This window comes from Schistocerca americana, chromosome 2, assembly GCF_021461395.2.
Source record: "Schistocerca americana isolate TAMUIC-IGC-003095 chromosome 2, iqSchAmer2.1, whole genome shotgun sequence".
Lineage (NCBI taxonomy): Eukaryota > Metazoa > Arthropoda > Insecta > Orthoptera > Acrididae > Schistocerca > Schistocerca americana.
Window position 1 is genome coordinate 160,392,508 of NC_060120.1, and position 18,943 is coordinate 160,411,450.

Sequence of the window (18,943 nt, forward strand, 5' to 3'; positions counted from 1 at the left end):
CTTCCACATCCGCAGACACGCCATTAGAGAAGTGCTTCCTTCGTAGAGGCCTTCAACGCAATCTTACTATCTATCTACCCTCTTCTCTACGCTTAACAGCGGAATTAACATCGCACTTTTTATGTCGAAGCCCACATTTTTATTTTCAATGATTGAGAGTTTTCTACATTTTAAATCATTTATACCGACGAAGATTTCGTCTTCGGTTCCTTCATATTTTTCCTGCAGCCATTTCGCCTTGGTTTTCCTTCGCTTCCAACTTACTTATTTCCTAAGTGACACATATTTCTGTGTTTCTAAACCTCCATATACATTTTCGCACTTCCTACTTTCTTCAATCAGTTGAAGTATTTCTTCTATTGCCTATGGTTTCTTAGCAGCTACCTTCCTTGTATCTTTATTTGTCTGTCCAAATTCTGTGACTGTTCTTTATAGAGTTCTCCATTCTTCTTCAATTAAACCACATATTGTAACATTTATTATTCTACTGTCTACAATATAAGAAAACTTAAGAAGCTTCTCATCATTCCTCAGTACTTCAGTATCCCACTTCAGTGCACATTGGCGCTTCCGGACAAGTCTCTTAGAGTACAACATTTTTACACAGTTACTGAATTGTGATCGCAGTGTATACCTTCTCCTGAGTGTACCTTATAATATAATATTTGGTTTTGGAATCTCTGTCTGGCTATGATGTAATATAACTGAAATCTTCCCGTATTTCTCGGCTTGGAAAACTAGTCCTCCTCATATTGTGACTCTTAAACGGAGTATTCGCTGTTACTGTTATTGTAGAACTCAGTTACTTTTTCTCGTCTCTCATATGCTGGCCGCTTTGTCCAAGCGGTTCTAGGCTCTTCAGTCCGGAACCGCGCTGCTGCTACGACCGCAGGTTCGAATCCTGCCTCGGGCATGGATGTGTGTGATGTCCTTAGGTTAGTTAGGTTTAAGTAGTTCTAAGTCTAGGGGACTGATGACCTCAGATGTTAAGTCCCGTAGCGTTTGAGCCATTTGAACAATTTCTCTCATACCTACTACCAGGTCCATATTCTCCCGTAACCCTTTATTCAGTTCCTACCCCTACACCCGCCTTCCAATACGCCATGATTATTACACTTTCGTCTTCATGTATGGAACTGAATTGCCTGTTTAGATCCTCACATACTTTTTTGTCTCTCTTTATCTTCTGCTTGTCCGCCTCGACAGCTGAGTGATCAGAGCGGCGGTATGCCATGCAAGGGCAAGCATCAACTAAAAAGACATGCACTAGGCGACTGGTCTACCAGACGGGAGGTGCTAGCCACACATTTCGTTTCAACTTCTGCTTATGAAGTCGGCATGTATACCTGAACTATTGTTGGCGGTGTTGGTCTGCTGTCGATTCTGATGAGAACAACGCTATCACTGAACTATTCACAGTAAGTCACTGTTTGCCCTACCATCCTATTCGTAACAAACCTTCTCCCGCCATACCTTTTTCTGCTGGTGCTGATATTACCCTTTACTCGTCTGACCGGAAACCTTTGTCTTCTTTCCATTTCACCTGACGGACCCCCACTATATGTAGACTGAGCCTTGGCATCGACCGTTTCAGGTTTTGTAGCTTCATTACCTCGATCAGACTTGTCATTCCACACTCGACTTACAGAACGTTACCTTTTCAATGATTATTCAATCATCTTCTCATTTTATCTCCCCCTTAGCAGTCCCCTCACAGAATTCTGAAGGGAGGTATAACACTGAATTCCTTTCCAACGAAGAGATCATAAAACTTTTTTCAATTACAGGTCACATGTCTGTTGGATACACAGTGTGTGCCTTTAATGCAGTGGTTTCCATTGCCTCCTGTCTCCTCTTGCGGTTGGTCAGTGCTGATTCTTCCGGCTTTTAGGGCCAGTTTCTCGTTTCATTCACAATCTTGCTTGACAAGGCCTTTAGCAGAACGAGGGTGACACTTCATAGCGGTAGTCTTCGGCCGCAATTGCTGATGATTTTTGTTCATAATAAAAGCAGTTATACTATTCAGACCCGGGATTCAGGACGTTTTGATTACAAGTCAAAGACGCTACCCTTAAACGAATGGCCTGACCATGACTTGAGCCCACCTAATCATCGGAAAGTATCCTTGAAAAAATGACGTCATGTACACGTACATGTGAAGCAGCTATTCAATTTGGTCTTTATCGTGCGATCGCTTTCGGTCAAAGTCCATTATAAGGTACCTGTTGTATTCATACGTAACACACACAGGAAAACTTAAGGCAGAAAGTATGTATCTACATCTACATTATACTCCGCAAGCCATCTAATGGTGTGTGGCGGAGGTTACTTTCGGTACCACTATCTAATCCCTCCAAGCCTATTCCTCTCGCGAAGAGTGCATGGGAAGAATAATTGACGGTAAGGCTCTGTATTGGCTCTAATTTCTCGAATCTTCACCGAGTGGTCAATACGCGAGATGTATGCTGGGGGAAGTAATATCTTGTCTGGCTCCTCCTGAAAAGTGCTGTCCTCAAATTTCAGTAGTTAATATCTCCGTGAGGCACGTCGTCTCTCTTGTAACGTCTGCCAGTAGAGTTTGTTTAGCATGTCCGTAACGCCCTCGCCAGCTAAACTATACCGTGAAGAAAGGCGACGTTGGATCTTCTCTATCTCCTCTATCAGTCCTACCTGACAGGCATCCCAGATAGATGAACAATACTCAAGAATCGGGCGAACAAGTGCCTTATAAGCCACTTCTTTCGTGAATGAGCTACATTTCCTTAAGATTCTTCCGATGAATCTGAGGTTTGTGTCTGCTTTTCCCACTATCTGTTTTATGTAGTCATTCCACTTAAGGTCGCTCTGGATAGTTTCGCCTGGATATTTTACGGCAGACGCTGCCTCCAGCTGTTTATCACCAGAAGTGTAGCTGTACAGTAGTGGATTTCTTTTCCTATGAATGCACAATATGTTACATTTACTTACGTTCAGGGTCAACTGCCAGAGTCTACACCATTCATCAATTCTCTGCAGGTCGTTCTGCAAACTGTTTCTATCTTCTAGCGTTGCTACTTTGGTATAAACAACTGCATCATCTGCGAATAGCCTTAAAGAGCATCCGACGCTTTCTACTAGATCGTTTATATATATTGTGAATAGCAACGGTCCTATCACACTTCCCTGTGATACCTCGGATATTACCTTTACATCTGTCGATTTAGATTTAGAGTTTTGTGTGCAAGGAAGTCTGAAATCCAATCGCTGGGCGTTTTGAAATGCCTTACTGAAATTAAGGAACAACGGCATCAGCCTGTGAGCCTTTGTCCACTGCGCTGTGGATCTCGTGGAGGACAAGAGCGAGCTGAGTTTGGCAGGATCTCTGTTTGCGGGATCCTGTTGATTTTAATAGAGGAGCTGTTCATTTTCAAAGAACGTCTCAATTTTTGAGCATAAAACATGTTCCATAATTCCACAACAGATTTACGTCAACGATATAGGTCTATAATTGAGTGGATCTGTCTTACGGTCATTCTTAAAAACAGGAATGACCTGCTCTTTTTTCCAGTCGTTGGGTACCTTTCGTTGCTCAAGCGATCTGCGATAAATTACTGCTGGAAGAGGAGCAATTTATTTCGCATAACCCTTATATAGTCTTATACGTATCTCATCTGGTCCTGAAGCCTTCCACTACTAAGCGATTGTAGCTGCCTTTCAATTCCACGATCGGTTATCTCAATATCTGTCATTTTGACGGTATCACGACTATTGAAAGAAGGGACAGAGTTACGATCTTCCTCGGTGAAACAACTTTGGAAGACCGAATTCAGTATATCGGCCTTCTCTCTGTTATCTTCCATTACCCTCACGAGTTGGTTCTCTATCTGCTCAAGGTAATTTTCGGACAAGACATCCAGAACAGTGCCACACGATTCCCTGTCTCTGGCACCAGTTTTGATGGCACAACACCCCACATCTATACCTGGCAAGTTGAAGTCACCCCGTATTACAACGGCATCATCAGGAAATTTACTGATGCTATTCTGCAAGCTCTGTCTGAAGCACTCTACAACTACAGATCCTGACCCAGGTGGTATATAAAAGCATCCGATCACCAATTTTGACCGTTCTTTGATACTCATTTTCACCCAGATTAATTTACATTCGGAATCTGTGATAACCTTGCTAGATTTTATCGAATTTTTTACTGCAATAAACACGCTGCCACCATTGGCGACTAACCTATCCTTATGATACATATTCCAGTCTCAACTTAGGATTTCGTTATCATTGACGTCTGGCTTCAACCAGCTTTCTGTTTCCAATACTATCTGTGCATTATAACCTTCAATAAGCGATACTAATTCTGGGACCTTTCCCTGGATGCTCGTGCAGTTTACTAAAATCATATTAACCTTTTCTATCTCTGATCTGCGAGGTCCAAGATTCTCTGAGATCACTGTGGCTGATTTAACAGGCAAATCGTGTTTGCTCCCAAGGGAGGGGTCCTCTAACTTAAAAAAGCCCCGTGTGCGCGCCACACGTATTCCGTCACCCTAGTAGCCGCTTCCTGCGTCTAGTGCACGCCTGACCTATTACGGCTAACCCTACAATTCTGCATCCGATAGCAGTGGTCGAGAAATTCGCACCCGATACGTCGCAGAGCCGTCTGAGCCTCTGGTTTAGACCTTCCACCCTGCTCGAAACCAGAGGACCGCGATCAACCCTGGGTACGATGCTACAAACAGACAGGCTGCACCCTGCGTGCGTTGCTAGTTGCCTTCACCAAATCAGCCAGCCGCCGAAAGGAGCCGAGGATAGCCTCAGAACCCAAGCGGCAGGCGTCATTCGTGGCGACATGTGCCACTACATGCAGCCGGTTACACCCAGTGCGCTCGATAGCCGCCGGCAGGGCCTCCCCCTCATCAAGGGTTAGACTACCCGGCAAACATACCGAATGCACGCTAGAATTCTTTCTCGCCTTGCCTGCTGAGGCGCTCCATAACCCGCCTAACATTGGAGATCCCAATGACTAGCATATCCCCCACCCTCTGTACTTGTCCGGACTGGGTAGGAAAATAGACCGCTGGCCCAACAGGAGAGGCATCCCGTGCTGGCTCAAAGTTATCATCAACACTGGGAAGCACCTCGTACCTGTTGCTAAGACGTAGGGAGCCAGCCGTACGGCGTGCTCCCTGTTTCGCCTTCCGCCCAGTGCCCCGCGAACCCAGTACTGTCTGCCACCCACTCTGGAGTGAGGAGGGACCGGTCAAATGTTACGTATCGGAAGCCGCAGTCACAACCGGGCCACCAGGGTATTCCAATGACACCAAAGGTGTCGCAGATCTCGTCACTGGCACCCCGACATCACTGCAACTTCGAGCATTAGCTAGAAGCTTGTCGACCGTAGCCAACGCAACTTCCAGCTGTTTACGGACAACAGCCACCTCTCCTTGTGTCCGCTCACAACAAGCACAGTCCCTAGCCATATCGTACCATGTATAAAATAGATATGAGTTCTCAAATGGTGCTACTAAGTTTGAAAATATACCAAAGAAGAATAAAGTAACACTAAAAATTGATGAGCAGATTTCTCACTGAACTCCGAGACTGCAAGATATTAAACAGAGATAAATTTCTCTGCACGGAAAATTTACACTGCGAAGCTGCCCTACACAACGATATTCACAGGACTTGAGCAAAACCAAAAAAACTACGATTAATTTTCTAAACTCTAATCTACACAGAAAATACACACGTACAGTTCACTTCTTTGCAGAAGCATGTGAACAAAAAACAAAGACTGAATTAATCGACGTTGAACACACAAGTGCTGCTACTGCTGCTCTGCTGTGCGTCCTATCGGCTCGGTGGTATCGTAGTAACCATACAAGAATTGCTGCCAGAGTTTTGCTAACAGCAAGTGTTAGAGACATACAAAATACAATGTCAAAAATATAACAATAAAAAATATTTAGTCATGCAGAGGGAGATGTATGGAAATAAATTACATTTGCGTGACTAAACATTATTTACAAATACCATATTTCTCACATTGTGCTTTTCTTTAAAGTATGTATGCACGTCATCGTACTGAAGTTCACAAATGGAGGCGGACTCATTACTATAACTACATAACAAAGCTCACAAGCAATGCACAATTAAGCGTGGCAGAGACCTTAATGGACACGATCTCGAAGTAGGTATCCCCAGATCAAGCTTAATAAACAACTCATCTATATTACCAAACGACTAATTCGGTCGCAGTGACAGACTACCTAATTAATGGCTTTCAGGAGCAACAAAAATTTGATTTCCAATATTTCATGTAATTAGTGAACGAATTTAAAAATTTAAAATACCGTCATAAACTACTCATATAGTAATCTTCTGTTAAAAGTTTAACACTGCAAGATAAGTATTATATTCACAAATCTTGTACATGTCTTGGGGCAGTGCAGCTCACCATACGCAAATATCCAGACTATATTCATCCAGTATTTGCGAAACAGATCACTTAGCAACTTTTAACAAACTTTAATCATAATTTCTAACCTTTATGACAATTTTTACCGCTGGCACTGCTCGCAAAATAATGACAGGAAAAATATTTACTGCTTATTACATTTTTTCTATTCATGCAGTATACAACTTCAGTGTTAGGCATTCATTACTTCTTTATTATTAACTATATTGGCAAGACATTTTGCATATAGTACCCACATATAGCATATACCTGCGAAATTATACCACTGTACTTACAATTCAGGAGGTTTAACGTCTTCATTAATGAAATGCGTTAAAAACTAGCTGTTGCTTAAATCGGAATGCAGATCACCCAGACTATACTCGTCCAGTGTTTCATAAGCTACAGCCACATCAGTACTCTGTAAGCCATGTGACGGTGTATAGCGGAGGATACTTCGGACATCACTGACTGATCCACCCTTCACTTTTGCAACTGGCAAATGGGAAGAATGATTCTTGCTAAGCCTCTCTATTAGATCAAATTTCTCGAATATTCTCCTTGTGGTCATTTCGCAAGGTGTATGTGGGAGAAAGCAATATGTTGGCCGACTCTTCCTGGAAAGTGCTCTCTCGATATTTCAACAGAAAACTTCTCAGTGATGCACAATGCCTCTCTTGTAGTGTCTGCCACTAGAGGTGGTTTTCTTCTGTTTTTGGCATTCCTGAAACGCACTCGGGCAACCCAAACGGTCCTGTGACGAAATGCGCCCTTCTTCGTTGGATATTCTTTATTTCTTCCACTAGTCCTACCCGGTAACGGTCCCAGATTAATGATGAATACTCAAGAATCGGTTGAGCAATGGATGAGATAGATTTTCTTAACATTCTTGCAGTAAGTCTGAGTCATGCATTTGCTTTTCATACTTTTTTTTTTTTTTTTTTTTTGTAGTCATTCCACTTAAGGTCACTCTGGATAAATACTCCAAGATATTTTACGGTACATACCGTTTACAGCTATTTGTCATGAGTTATGTAGTTGTACAATAGTGGATTACTATTACTGTGTATGCACAGTAAGTTACATGTATTGACGTTCAGGGTCAACTGCCAGAGTCTCCACCGTTCAACACTCCTCTTTAGGACATTCTACAAATCAGTAATGTCTTCTGGCATTGCTACTTTCCTGTAGGGAACCGTGCCATCTGAGAACAGTCTTAAACAGCTCCCGACTCTTTCTACTAGATTATTTATATTCACCGTAAATAGTAACGACACTATCACATTCCCTTAGGGTACTCCGGAAATTACGTTTACATCTGTCGATTCTGTTCCGTTAAGCGCGACGTCTTGAGTTCTGCCTGCAAGGAAGTCTTGATTCCAGTCGCACATCTAGTCCGCACGATATCGGCGAACAAGGTTCTAACCCTGACAAATATCCCAGGTGAGCTCCGAATCACATCACAGGCATCTACGATTCTGGCAACCGATTCCATCTCCGTATCCACTGTGGTCTCACACACAAGTGACTTTAGATATCCCCACAGTAAGTAATCAAGGGGATTCAGGTCAGGTGACCTCGCAGGTCATGGAATAGGATTCCACTTCCAATCTAGCTATCAGGAAATACTGCACCAGTACTGCTCCATCGTATTGCACTGTACGCCTCTGAATAGCACTGATTAATGTATTGGTCTGTCGTTGATTCCTAGCACGTTCTGTCATGGGACAATGTAAATACGATACAACAAAGCCAACTTATCGACAAGAGAAGTAAGCAAAACCTACCTCACGGCTTCCTGGTAATCAGGCTCCTCCGCCTTGTTTCCTTTCAGGAAAAAAAAGGGATTTACATGTAAATAAACAGAACAGTACGTGTAAACTTGTAAGCATGTTAGTTGCAAATAAGCTGAAAAACAGTAACGCCAGACAAAGCGGTAGATAAGTTTACTTGGATATCTCCCTAAGCTGGCTTCTCTGACCTCAGGTTCCCTGTCACAAATTTTTCAGTGGAGCGTTCAGTACGTCCCCTTACATTTTTGCATGTTCTTACGGAAACATACTATATATAGCTGCAATCACTGGATCGGTTTTGATTTTATCTCTGGTGTAAGTCTGTTTTCGGAAGCAACCAACAGTACTCTTTGTATGAAACTGTGTTATCACGCTTTGCAAAGACGCAGTGAAGACTTGGCAATACTAGAGGATGGGCTTTACTTTAATACAGCTCCTGAATGTAGTATGAACTTCCTCTTGTTCGGTAACTGGCCACTTTTTGCTGTCTGAAAAGCGTCCTTTGGAAACGGAGTGTTTGTGTGAGTGATGTGTGTGTGTGTGTGTGTGTGTGTGTGTGTGTGTGTGTGTGTGTGGTGGAGGGTGGCACATGTGTGGTTGGTCCATCATCAAACAGACCACTTTTCAGACAAGAGGAATGTTTAAAGAATTAATAATCTGTATGAAATATTTGCGAATCCGGAAAATCAAACCTGAGTTCCATCACATCGTATCGACACTCCACCTGGGGAAAATAGAAAAAAAAACAAAAAAAATTGCCCATTGGCTCATTCCGCTTTTAGAAAGGGTGTGGGGAGACTGAGGTTTGAAACAACGGATTGCAGCTAAATATTTAGCCTCCGGATGAATACTTTATTTGCGGCATTTTTTAAAATTCAAGCACGCAACATGTTTCTGACTTCTGGCTATTTCTGCTGAAAAAGATATCGGAAATAAAGCAGATGTGCCATACGAATGTTGCTCTACTATATTCCCTATGTACCATCGACGATTTTTGTCGCATCAGTCTCATATGGTCACATTTTCTTCCGGTTCCGATGTTAGCTTGTTTTCTCTTAATGAATATATTTAGTTAGCAAATGGAATTCTGTGCTTTTTAATTTATGCAGAATGTGGTTTGCCCAACATTATACTACAAATAGTTTGATATAAGCATACATAACTGCATACAATTCCAAAATTACAGAAATCAGCTGAAGTCTATATAAATTATTAACATATACAAATAATTTATACGTGTTATGATCTGTTAATTTTGGTGCTTTTACTTGTAGCAACTTATCTATCATATTTCAGTAATTAATAATACTTATTTTTTACTTTAAAATTGTTATTTCCATTCCTGTGCTCTCATACGATGTACAATGCATTCGGACAAATTATTTTAGTTTCAGAGTCAGTTGTATCATAATTTTTGAAGTTCCTCCACAATATGTTACTATATTTCCAAAACGTTTGTCTTTTGCAGGAATCCAAACGAGCCACACCCTGTGACGAGCAACGAACCTGTAGTGTGGCCCAAGTACGACCGTGAAGGTCAAAGGTTTCTTCAGATAGGTAACCTCTGCACTTCCTTATTTCGTGAGAACTTTCCTAGCAGCCAAATAATAACGAATTTATACCAGTATAGTTATTTAGGAACAACGCATATTACTCTACAGCTCCTGCGAATCTCTCCTGCAGTTTATCAGAATAGTCTGGTAAACATTAATGACAGATCTATCAATGGAGTAATGTGGGTATTAGTAGATTTGCGATAAAGTTCAGGTATCCAGTCGACTGCCTACTTAATGGCTAACTATGCTAACGGAAGGGTCTCGTATCGCCCGAAAATAGTGCAGTTTTATTGCCGTATGAGGAACATTTACCCACAGTTTTAATTTGCCAAGACGACCTTTCACATAATAGATACCTGGTAATAGCTAGAAACGTTTAGTCCATTAAATGCAACTGTTCTCTTAAGACAATCTTATTTCTGTTACTCACGACTCGGAATCAAAGATGAAGATTGTAAATTTGATAGATAAAATATTTTGATGAAATCTGCTCTCACAACAGCAATGCAGTAAAGGTATTTGGATCTCGCAGCCTGTTGGCTGAATGTGATATTGCGATATAGCATTCATATTTAAAATGTACAGGGATGAACGTAAACAAACACAGCAAGCACGACGTGGGCTGTACTTAGTCATTCCGTTTGTAATTCTGATGCCTGCTCGTTACTAAGACGAACACGATGGAACTTCATTCTGTTTCCACTGTTGTGATTACAGATTTATTTCCTTTTTCATATTCTTTACAGTAGAATCATTAGACATATTCGCAGATTAGCTTCCCATGACATTGTTACAGTAAGGATACATATACATACCGCAACCAGTTATGTTGTTTAAGAACTATATCTCTATTATATTAATTTATTAGTGAGATTTACAAGCTACTTGTGCTCATTACCGCACATTAAGGCACACAAATCACTTACATATCAGCTAAGTACATTCTGTTTAATTTTACACTTCAAGTAGGTTTTTCAGTAATCACGGAAATAACTGAATACTAGACTTGTTGGTTCAGAACAAACATTAGTTATATTTATGATCACTTTTCAGTAACAATGTTACATCAAGGGATGCTTTTTTTTAAATTTCAAGCTTTGTTGACTGTTAATAAACGCTACTGAAACTAATAAGCAACACTGTGACTGATTTTGGGCTATATATATACCTCTTTCAGAAAGCATTATATATATATATATATATATATATATATATATATATATACAAACTCCTGGAAATGGAAAAAAGAACACATTGACACCGGTGTGTCAGACCCACCATACTTGCTCCGGACACTGCGAGAGGGCTGTACAAGCAATGATCACACGCACGGCACAGCGGACACACCAGGAACCGCGGTGTTGGCCGTCGAATGGCGCTAGCTGCGCAGCATTTGTGCACCGCCGCCGTCAGTGTCAACCAGTTTGCCGTGGCATACGGAGCTCCATCGCAGTCTTTAACACTGGTAGCATGCCGCGACAGCGTGGACGTGAACCGTATGTGCAGTTGACGGACTTTGAGCGAGGGCGTATAGTGGGCATGCGGGAGGCCGGGTGGACGTACCGCCGAATTGCTCAACACGTGGGGCGTGAGGTCTCCACAGTACATCGATGTTGTCGCCAGTGGTCGGCGGAAGGTGCACGTGCCCGTCGACCTGGGACCGGACCGCAGCGACGCACGGATGCACGCCAAGACCGTAGGATCCTACGCAGTGCCGTAGGGGACCGCACCGCCACTTCCCAGCAAATTAGGGACACTGTTGCTCCTGGGGTATCGGCGAGGACCATTCGCAACCGTCTCCATGAAGCTGGGCTACGGTCCCGCACACCGTTAGGCCGTCTTCCGCTCACGCCCCAACATCGTGCAGCCCGCCTCCAGTGGTGTCGCGACAGGCGTGAATGGAGGGACGAATGGAGACGTGTCGTCTTCAGCGATGAGAGTCGCTTCTGCCTTGGTGCCAGTGATGGTCGTATGCGTGTTTGGCGCCGTGCAGGTGAGCGCCACAATCAGGACTGCATACGACCGAGGCACACAGGGCCAACACCCGGCATCATGGTGTGGGGAGCGATCTCCTACACTGGCCGTACAGCACTGGTGATCGTCGAGGCGACACTGAATAGTGCACGGTACGTCCAAACCGTCATCGAACCCATCGTTCTACCATTCCTAGACCGGCAAGGGAACTTGCTGTTCCAACAGGACAATGCACGTCCGCATGTATCCCGTGCCACCCAACGTGCTCTAGAAGGTGTAAGTCAACTACCCTGGCCAGCAAGATCTCCGGATCTGTCCCCCATTGAGCATGTTTGGGACTGGACGAAGCGTCGTCTCACGCGGTCTGCACGTCCAGCACGAACGCTGGTCCAACTGAGGCGCCAGGTGGAAATGGCATGGCAAGCCGTTCCAGAGGACTACATCCAGCATCTCTACGATCGTCTCCATGGGAGAATAGCAGCCTGCATTGCTGCGAAAGGTGGATATACACTGTACTAGTGCCGACATTGTGCATGCTCTGTTGCCTGTGTCTATGTGCCTGTGGTTCTGTCAGTGTGATCATGTGATGTATCTGACCCCAGGAATGTGTCAATAAAGTTTCCCCTTCCTGGGACAATGAATTCACGGTGTTCTTATTTCAATTTCCAGGAGTATATATATATATATATATAAAGATTTTGAAGTCTGAGAATGCAGCGTTTGAACATAGGTACGCAATTTCCAATTCAGGTAATATAGGTAGCAATCTTGTACTAAATACTTTCTAAGAGAAAAAAACACTTCAGCAGAATGTAAAAAGCTGCATAGTCTTATGAGAAGTCAGAAAGATTATTTTTCTAAAAAATTGTATTCTTCTTCCTCTACTGTCTCTACCTACTCCACTTTGTTACAATTTTGTATCACTAGCCAGTCCTGATTTCACGAGTGTCGAATTTCTATTCAGTCATTTGTTATAATATTATTACAATGACCCCTCACCAGTCAAAATTAACGAAAAACTGAATTACAATGCTCATTTTATTTGTTCAAAATAAGTTTGATTATTTCAGATATTGATATTTTCATGCAAATTTTTTTCTGAAACTCATAGACTTCCAGTTATTTATTTTTACATTAATAATTATTGATATTTTGTTGACAACTTTTCAGTTTGTGTTTTGCAGGAATGGAAATGATTGCTGCAAAGGAACACATCTGTAATATTTCAAGAGAGCGGAAGACTTTTGTTGAATGAGTTAGCTGGTAATGCAATCACAGAAAAGTTCATTCTCTACAACTCAATAGAAGCACAATGTTACACAAATAACGCCTATGACTGTAAACACATTTCAGATGTTTTCTGTGCAGTTAATGAGTAAATGAGATGTTAAGCAATGACTGTAATTATTTTCCAGAATTGACTGTTGTTTGTATCTTATGGAATTTGCAGAAAATTTTCGAATTGGTTCTTTGTCAGCTGGCATGCATACTGTAGGCATGGAGCTGTAAATAGGTAAGCAGAGCTTTGTCTGGTGCAATTATTTATGACTCTGATCCAAACAAACCACAACTGTCATCGTTATCTGTTATTTAGGATGCTGTGATTCTATCCTACTAGTTATGGACAAATATTGGGGTTTATTTAGGACATAATTTATTATCCAGTAAATTATCCTTACCACTATACTTTATGATCTGAGATGGCTGCCTCTATAATTATGTTACCCATATCTTTCTCACTATAGTTTTTGACCCACTATGGCTGCCAGATTATTTCCATGATAGTCTTACCTAAATAAGTATAATTTCTGACCCAATATGGCTGCCACATGTTTCCAAGATAGCCTTATCTTAATGGTATCGTGATGGTCCAATCAGGTGCGGCTGCTCAAGAAAAGTGAGCCCGTAAGTCATTCCAACGGTCATAACCCTGTGCAATAACAACAGGTAATTTAAAGAATGGATGACAGTTTTGACGTGAAAAACAACTAAAGTATTATTATAACTTTTTAGTGTAACAGGAATTTTTTGAAGATGTAGCCACTGTAAGGACTTCCATACGAGATCTTCATCCAAAGACAAATGTAGATGGTCGCTAATCTGAGGCTTTTAATGTATAAATAATTACCACTGTATGTTTACTGTAGGAGAGATAGAGACAGGTATGCTTGCCTATTGAAACCAATACTGCTAACACACTTCCCCAGCCTCCAGCTGGCTAAAGCACTCACTGGCCGCCGCCGCTGCCGCCGCCGCTTTTGGTGAAATCGAAGGTCCAGATTGGAATGACTTCCAACAGCACTGCGTGAACCTGGGGGAACTACCGGCTGTGCACCTGCATAAACACATTAAATGTATATATGTTGCAACAATCCTAGAACTTATCATCTTGTCATCTTTCCTCTGTTGGTGTCATCTCCTTCTTACGGCTAGCATTTGCGTTAAAACCCAACAGCTTCTGTTGCATATTCCGATAACTTATCTGCATACTGTTTTTCTAAGTCTACCTATTAATCAGTGTAATATTACTAAAGTGGTAATTATAAGGGTTTCTGACAGCTGACAGATCTTTGCAATAATATATATATATATATATATATATATATATATATATATATGTGTGTGTGTGTGTGTGTGTGTGTGTGTGTGTATATATATAGTGTGTGTGTGTGTGTGTGTGTGTGTGTGTGTGTGTGTGTGTGTGTGTGTGTGTGAGAACAGAAAAAAGAAAGTTCATGCACAATATAACTGATGAAATCTAAAAGGGAAATAGAATATTAGACGGCAGGATAATGTTTCAGATGTTGAAACATGTGAGGAATGGTCACAGAAACGACGCCTTAGTTATTAATGATCAGGATGGAAATACGGTACCAAACAAGAAAAAAATCCTGAACAGGTAGAGAGAATATGTTGAAGAGCTATTAAATGCTGAAGACCCAGAGAGTGGCTTTCCACTTGAGAATAATGCGGAGGGTGAATGAGAAGCTGCAAACATTCAGGTGACTCAGCAAGATGTAGAAAGAGCAATGAGGAAATTAAACAATAATAAAGCAGCAGGAGAGGATAGAAAAATGGCAGAGATGCTGAAGGCAGGAGGAGAAACACTTCAGGAAGAGCTATACAAAAAGAAATATGGGAAAAGTAGGAAATCCCAGAAGAGTGGAAATCAGCCGTCATTAACCCCCTGCATAAAAGGAACATTAATAGTAATTGTAACTACTACAGAGGCATTTCTCTCCTAAATGTACCTTATAAAGTTCTGTCTTTAATAATACTTGAAAAACTTAAGCCATTTGCAAAAGATATTGTAGGAGAGCACTGGGCAGGCTTCCAGGAAGAACGATCGACCATCGATCAAATTTTCACCGTTAAGAATATCTGGGAAAAGTGCTAGGAATTCAGCCGTCGGTTTGTGGTGACGTTGTTAGAGGACTTCTCAAAGGCTTATGACAGTATCTACAGATTAAGTATGTACAAATCCTGAGATAGCTTGGTATACCAATGAAGTTAATAAATATGGTCAAGGTGTGCACAGCGAAGACAATAGCCAAAGTCAAATACCAAGGGGAGCTGTCCGAGGAATTCCATATCAGAACGGGTGTGAGACAAGGTGATGTTATTTCACCACTGTTACTTAATCTGGTCCTAGAGAAAGCAATCTGAGAAATGAAAAGAGAAAACAAAGGGGTGACGCTAAATGGTAGGACAGATTTATTGGGCTATGCAGACGACTTCGCAGTTCTAGCAGAATCAGAGGAAGAGATGGCAGAAACTGTAGAGGGCCTAGCGCAAAATACAAGTAAGATCGGGTTACGGATTAATGCGGGAAATACCGAGGTAATGGAGGTATCAAGAGAAGCCCCTAATGATATCCCATTATAGGTAGGGATATGGAAATTTGCTAAAGTGGAAAATCTGAAGTACCTTGTTACATGGTTCAACAGGCAAAATAATTTAAAACAAGAAACAAACAAACGTATTGTGAAGTGTTCTAAAACTTATTTCAGTCTAAAGCAGATAATTTCATCCAAGAATATGTCAATTAAGACGAAACTTAATGCTTACAATGCCGTGATAGTGCCAGTATTGTTGTATGGAACACAAACCCTAAGCATAACAAAGAAGGATTAATAAAACTTGTTGATCTTCGAAAGAAAAATTATGAGAAGGATCTTTGGACCTGTCCAGGAAGAGAGCTCGTGGACATGTAGAAAAAACCGGGAACTGTATGAGCTGATGAGGAAACATCGTTCAAAAACTGAAAGCGCGGATAATAAGCTTGGCACACCACATTGCTAGGAGACCAGACACCTCTCGGGCAAAAGCCGTACGTAAGGGAAGACCTGTTGATACCCGTCCAATGGGAAGACCCAGAACGCGATAGGAGGATGAGCTACAGAAACACCTTTTCTAGCTAGAAGTCCGTGACAACTGGAACCAAAGTGGACAAGATCACCATCTATGGAGGAGCGTTTTGAGGTCGGCACATGATCTACAGGGTCCTCGATCGCCGATTTGATGATGATGTTGATTAGAAACAAAGTTAGTTTATAAGCAAATTCATTACTTACATTTAGCTACAAAGATGGAACCTCTGCTACATCTATCATTTAACCCCCATCACTGTCCCATTTGTGAACAGCACATGATAGGAATGATTATTGGTAAACCTCTGAGTTGGATCCAATTTCTCGAATTTTCTCATTGGAATAATTTCACAGGATGTATGTGGGAGGAAATAATAAGTTGCCCAGTTCTTCCTGGACTGTGCTCTGTAAGATTTTTTTCAACAATAAACCTCTCCAACATGCACAGTGCCTCTCTTGTAGTGTCTACTACTACAGCTTGTTTAATGTCCTTAACAATCGCGTGCCTGCCAGTACAAATTGTATCTCGTCTACCTGTTTCATTAAGGCGACCTGCCAAGGAACTCAGAGTCTGAGACTGACAAATCATACTCAGCATTCGGTCGAACAAGCGTTTTGTAAGCCCCTTCTTTAGTGGATGCATAACATTTGCTTAATATTCATCCAATGAATCTGAGCCTGGCATTTGCTTGCCTATTACTGTTTTCAGTGACCTTTTCTCAGTGGTGTAATAGCAAAGGGGTGAGTCTCTTCGTCTACTTATGAGCAGCACGTTACATTTACTTGTATCCTGGTCCAACTCCCAGTTCCTGCAGCAATCAGTGAACTGAAAGTATTCCTGCAATTCTGTACAGTTTTCCAATGTTACTATCTTCTAATAGACAACCACATCACCTGCTACCACTTGCATGGAGCTTCCATCATTATTCACCAGCTCATTTATATTGGTGTGGCTGTTTTGCGCGTCAGCCATAACCAATGAGTAGTGATTTTGCCAGTAATAGTGTCAACATATCTCCATATCCAAATCCAGTGACACCTATGGGCTGAGGATGACACGGCGGCAGGGCGGTACCGTTGGGCCTTCATGACTTGTTCGGGTGGAGTTTAGTTTTTAGTGTCAATATGTGATCGGAGTATATTTTTATTTACTCCTATAGAACAAATAAGTTACAGCAATAGCACGAACTGCGTTTCATACTCGAAATATGTATTTTTTATAAATTATAACAATACAGAAATTTTATTTTGACGTAAGATAGATTTTTTAGTTCTTGATCAGAGATCTGCAATCATACATGCAATCCATGTTTTTGTGTACACGTGCTATTACTCTCCACCCCACAATACCTTCTTAGGGAAGAAATTTAGCAGTATATATGTATTAATGTGACATCACTTCACACAGTATTGTAGGTTCACAGCCATATTGCATCACTCTGTGGTAAAGCGATACATATTGCAAAGCTCCAGTCTATTTGCAACGTTTTTAATGATTGTGATCACATACAGGAATCACTGACTGACTAGCGAAGTATCTGTGGATGATAAACTTATTACAAAAACGTGCTATATGTAGTACTGTGTCACAGATCCATCTGCTGTATGCAACAATTTAAGAAAAGCTTGTACAGCAGAAGGCCTTTTCCATACAAGAGTCGAAGGAAGCCATTCCACACTTTATTATTTATGGAGCATAGCTCCTCTGCCACTGATTCTGTTGCTTATAAAAGCAGTAATGACACCATTTTTATGGAATGAGGATGATCATGACCTTTTTAAAAATCTTCGAATTCGCCATTGCTGTGTAGTTTCCTTGCAACATACAGTGACGCAGTTGTAATTTCAAATGGATATAGCATTCTGCTACATATCCCTAAGGTGTTGGAAGCATGATTATTCTGCCTACGCGTTAGTTTGTTACAATTTTTGCATAACATTGCGAAATATGGAGAAAATTACCACAGTCCTGTTTGCTTACCTTAAGCAAGACTACTCCCGGGAATCCTAAAAGAATCTATTACATGAACCAATTTAACATAAGATTCGTTGCTTTCGCTACTAAGTCAAAATGCAAAATATTTTAATGCATAATTCTGATATCTTAATAGTTCGTTGTTAAGTTCTTTACTTTTACAAAATATGGAGGAAATTTGTAGCATTGCATATGTGTTAAAGTGTAGATACATAGTGACATTTCTGCCTTACATCTAGTATTTAAATTAAAGTTTCCCAGCTTGTGCTACAAATTCCATTTACTTTCTTTGAGTATTGTATCTTCCTAGTATACCTACAAATCAGTGTAAGCTTACCAAAGCATGAGTTTTAAGTAATACTGAATTATGGGTATGAACAACGAAATATAGCTGTTATGTTAAGGATGCCCCGCATCGTACTGCAGTCTCACGTCATCGGGCCTCACTGGAAATCTGTTGATGACATACGGTATAGAACTGTGTAGTACATGTCTAAACGTCTTCACAATTTTACTCTGGAGCACTGTCTTCATCGACATACAGTGGTATTGTGCAGACTCTTGTCTGACAGTTTTACGTTTTGGCACTGAAATCAATGTTATTTAGTATTGGCCAGCTTTTCTCGAAGGAGGTGTTAAGATCACGAAGTAATCATACCTATCATATTGCGAACTGACCTGTCTAGATATTATCTGTATCAACGCAGAATGTTGATAAATTGGGTCTAATTTTAACGAAACAGCCTGATCCCTAGGGCACATAAATTATAGAGCATGTTGCTATCTCCAACATAGGAGGTGCGACAGTGTACATCTAATGCAACGTAAAC

General features: G+C 41.3%; 1 protein-coding gene across 1 annotated transcript in view; it reads left to right on the plus strand.

The window, feature by feature from the left end:
* The window catches only part of LOC124593848, a 542,124-nt gene that overhangs the window by 468,203 nt on the left and 54,978 nt on the right, over positions 1–18,943 (plus strand). Inside the window, exon 8 of the mRNA XM_047132196.1 lies at positions 9,707–9,795. Coding sequence (XP_046988152.1) covers positions 9,707–9,795 — 89 coding nt within the window. The remainder of the gene's footprint in view (positions 1–9,706; positions 9,796–18,943) is intronic.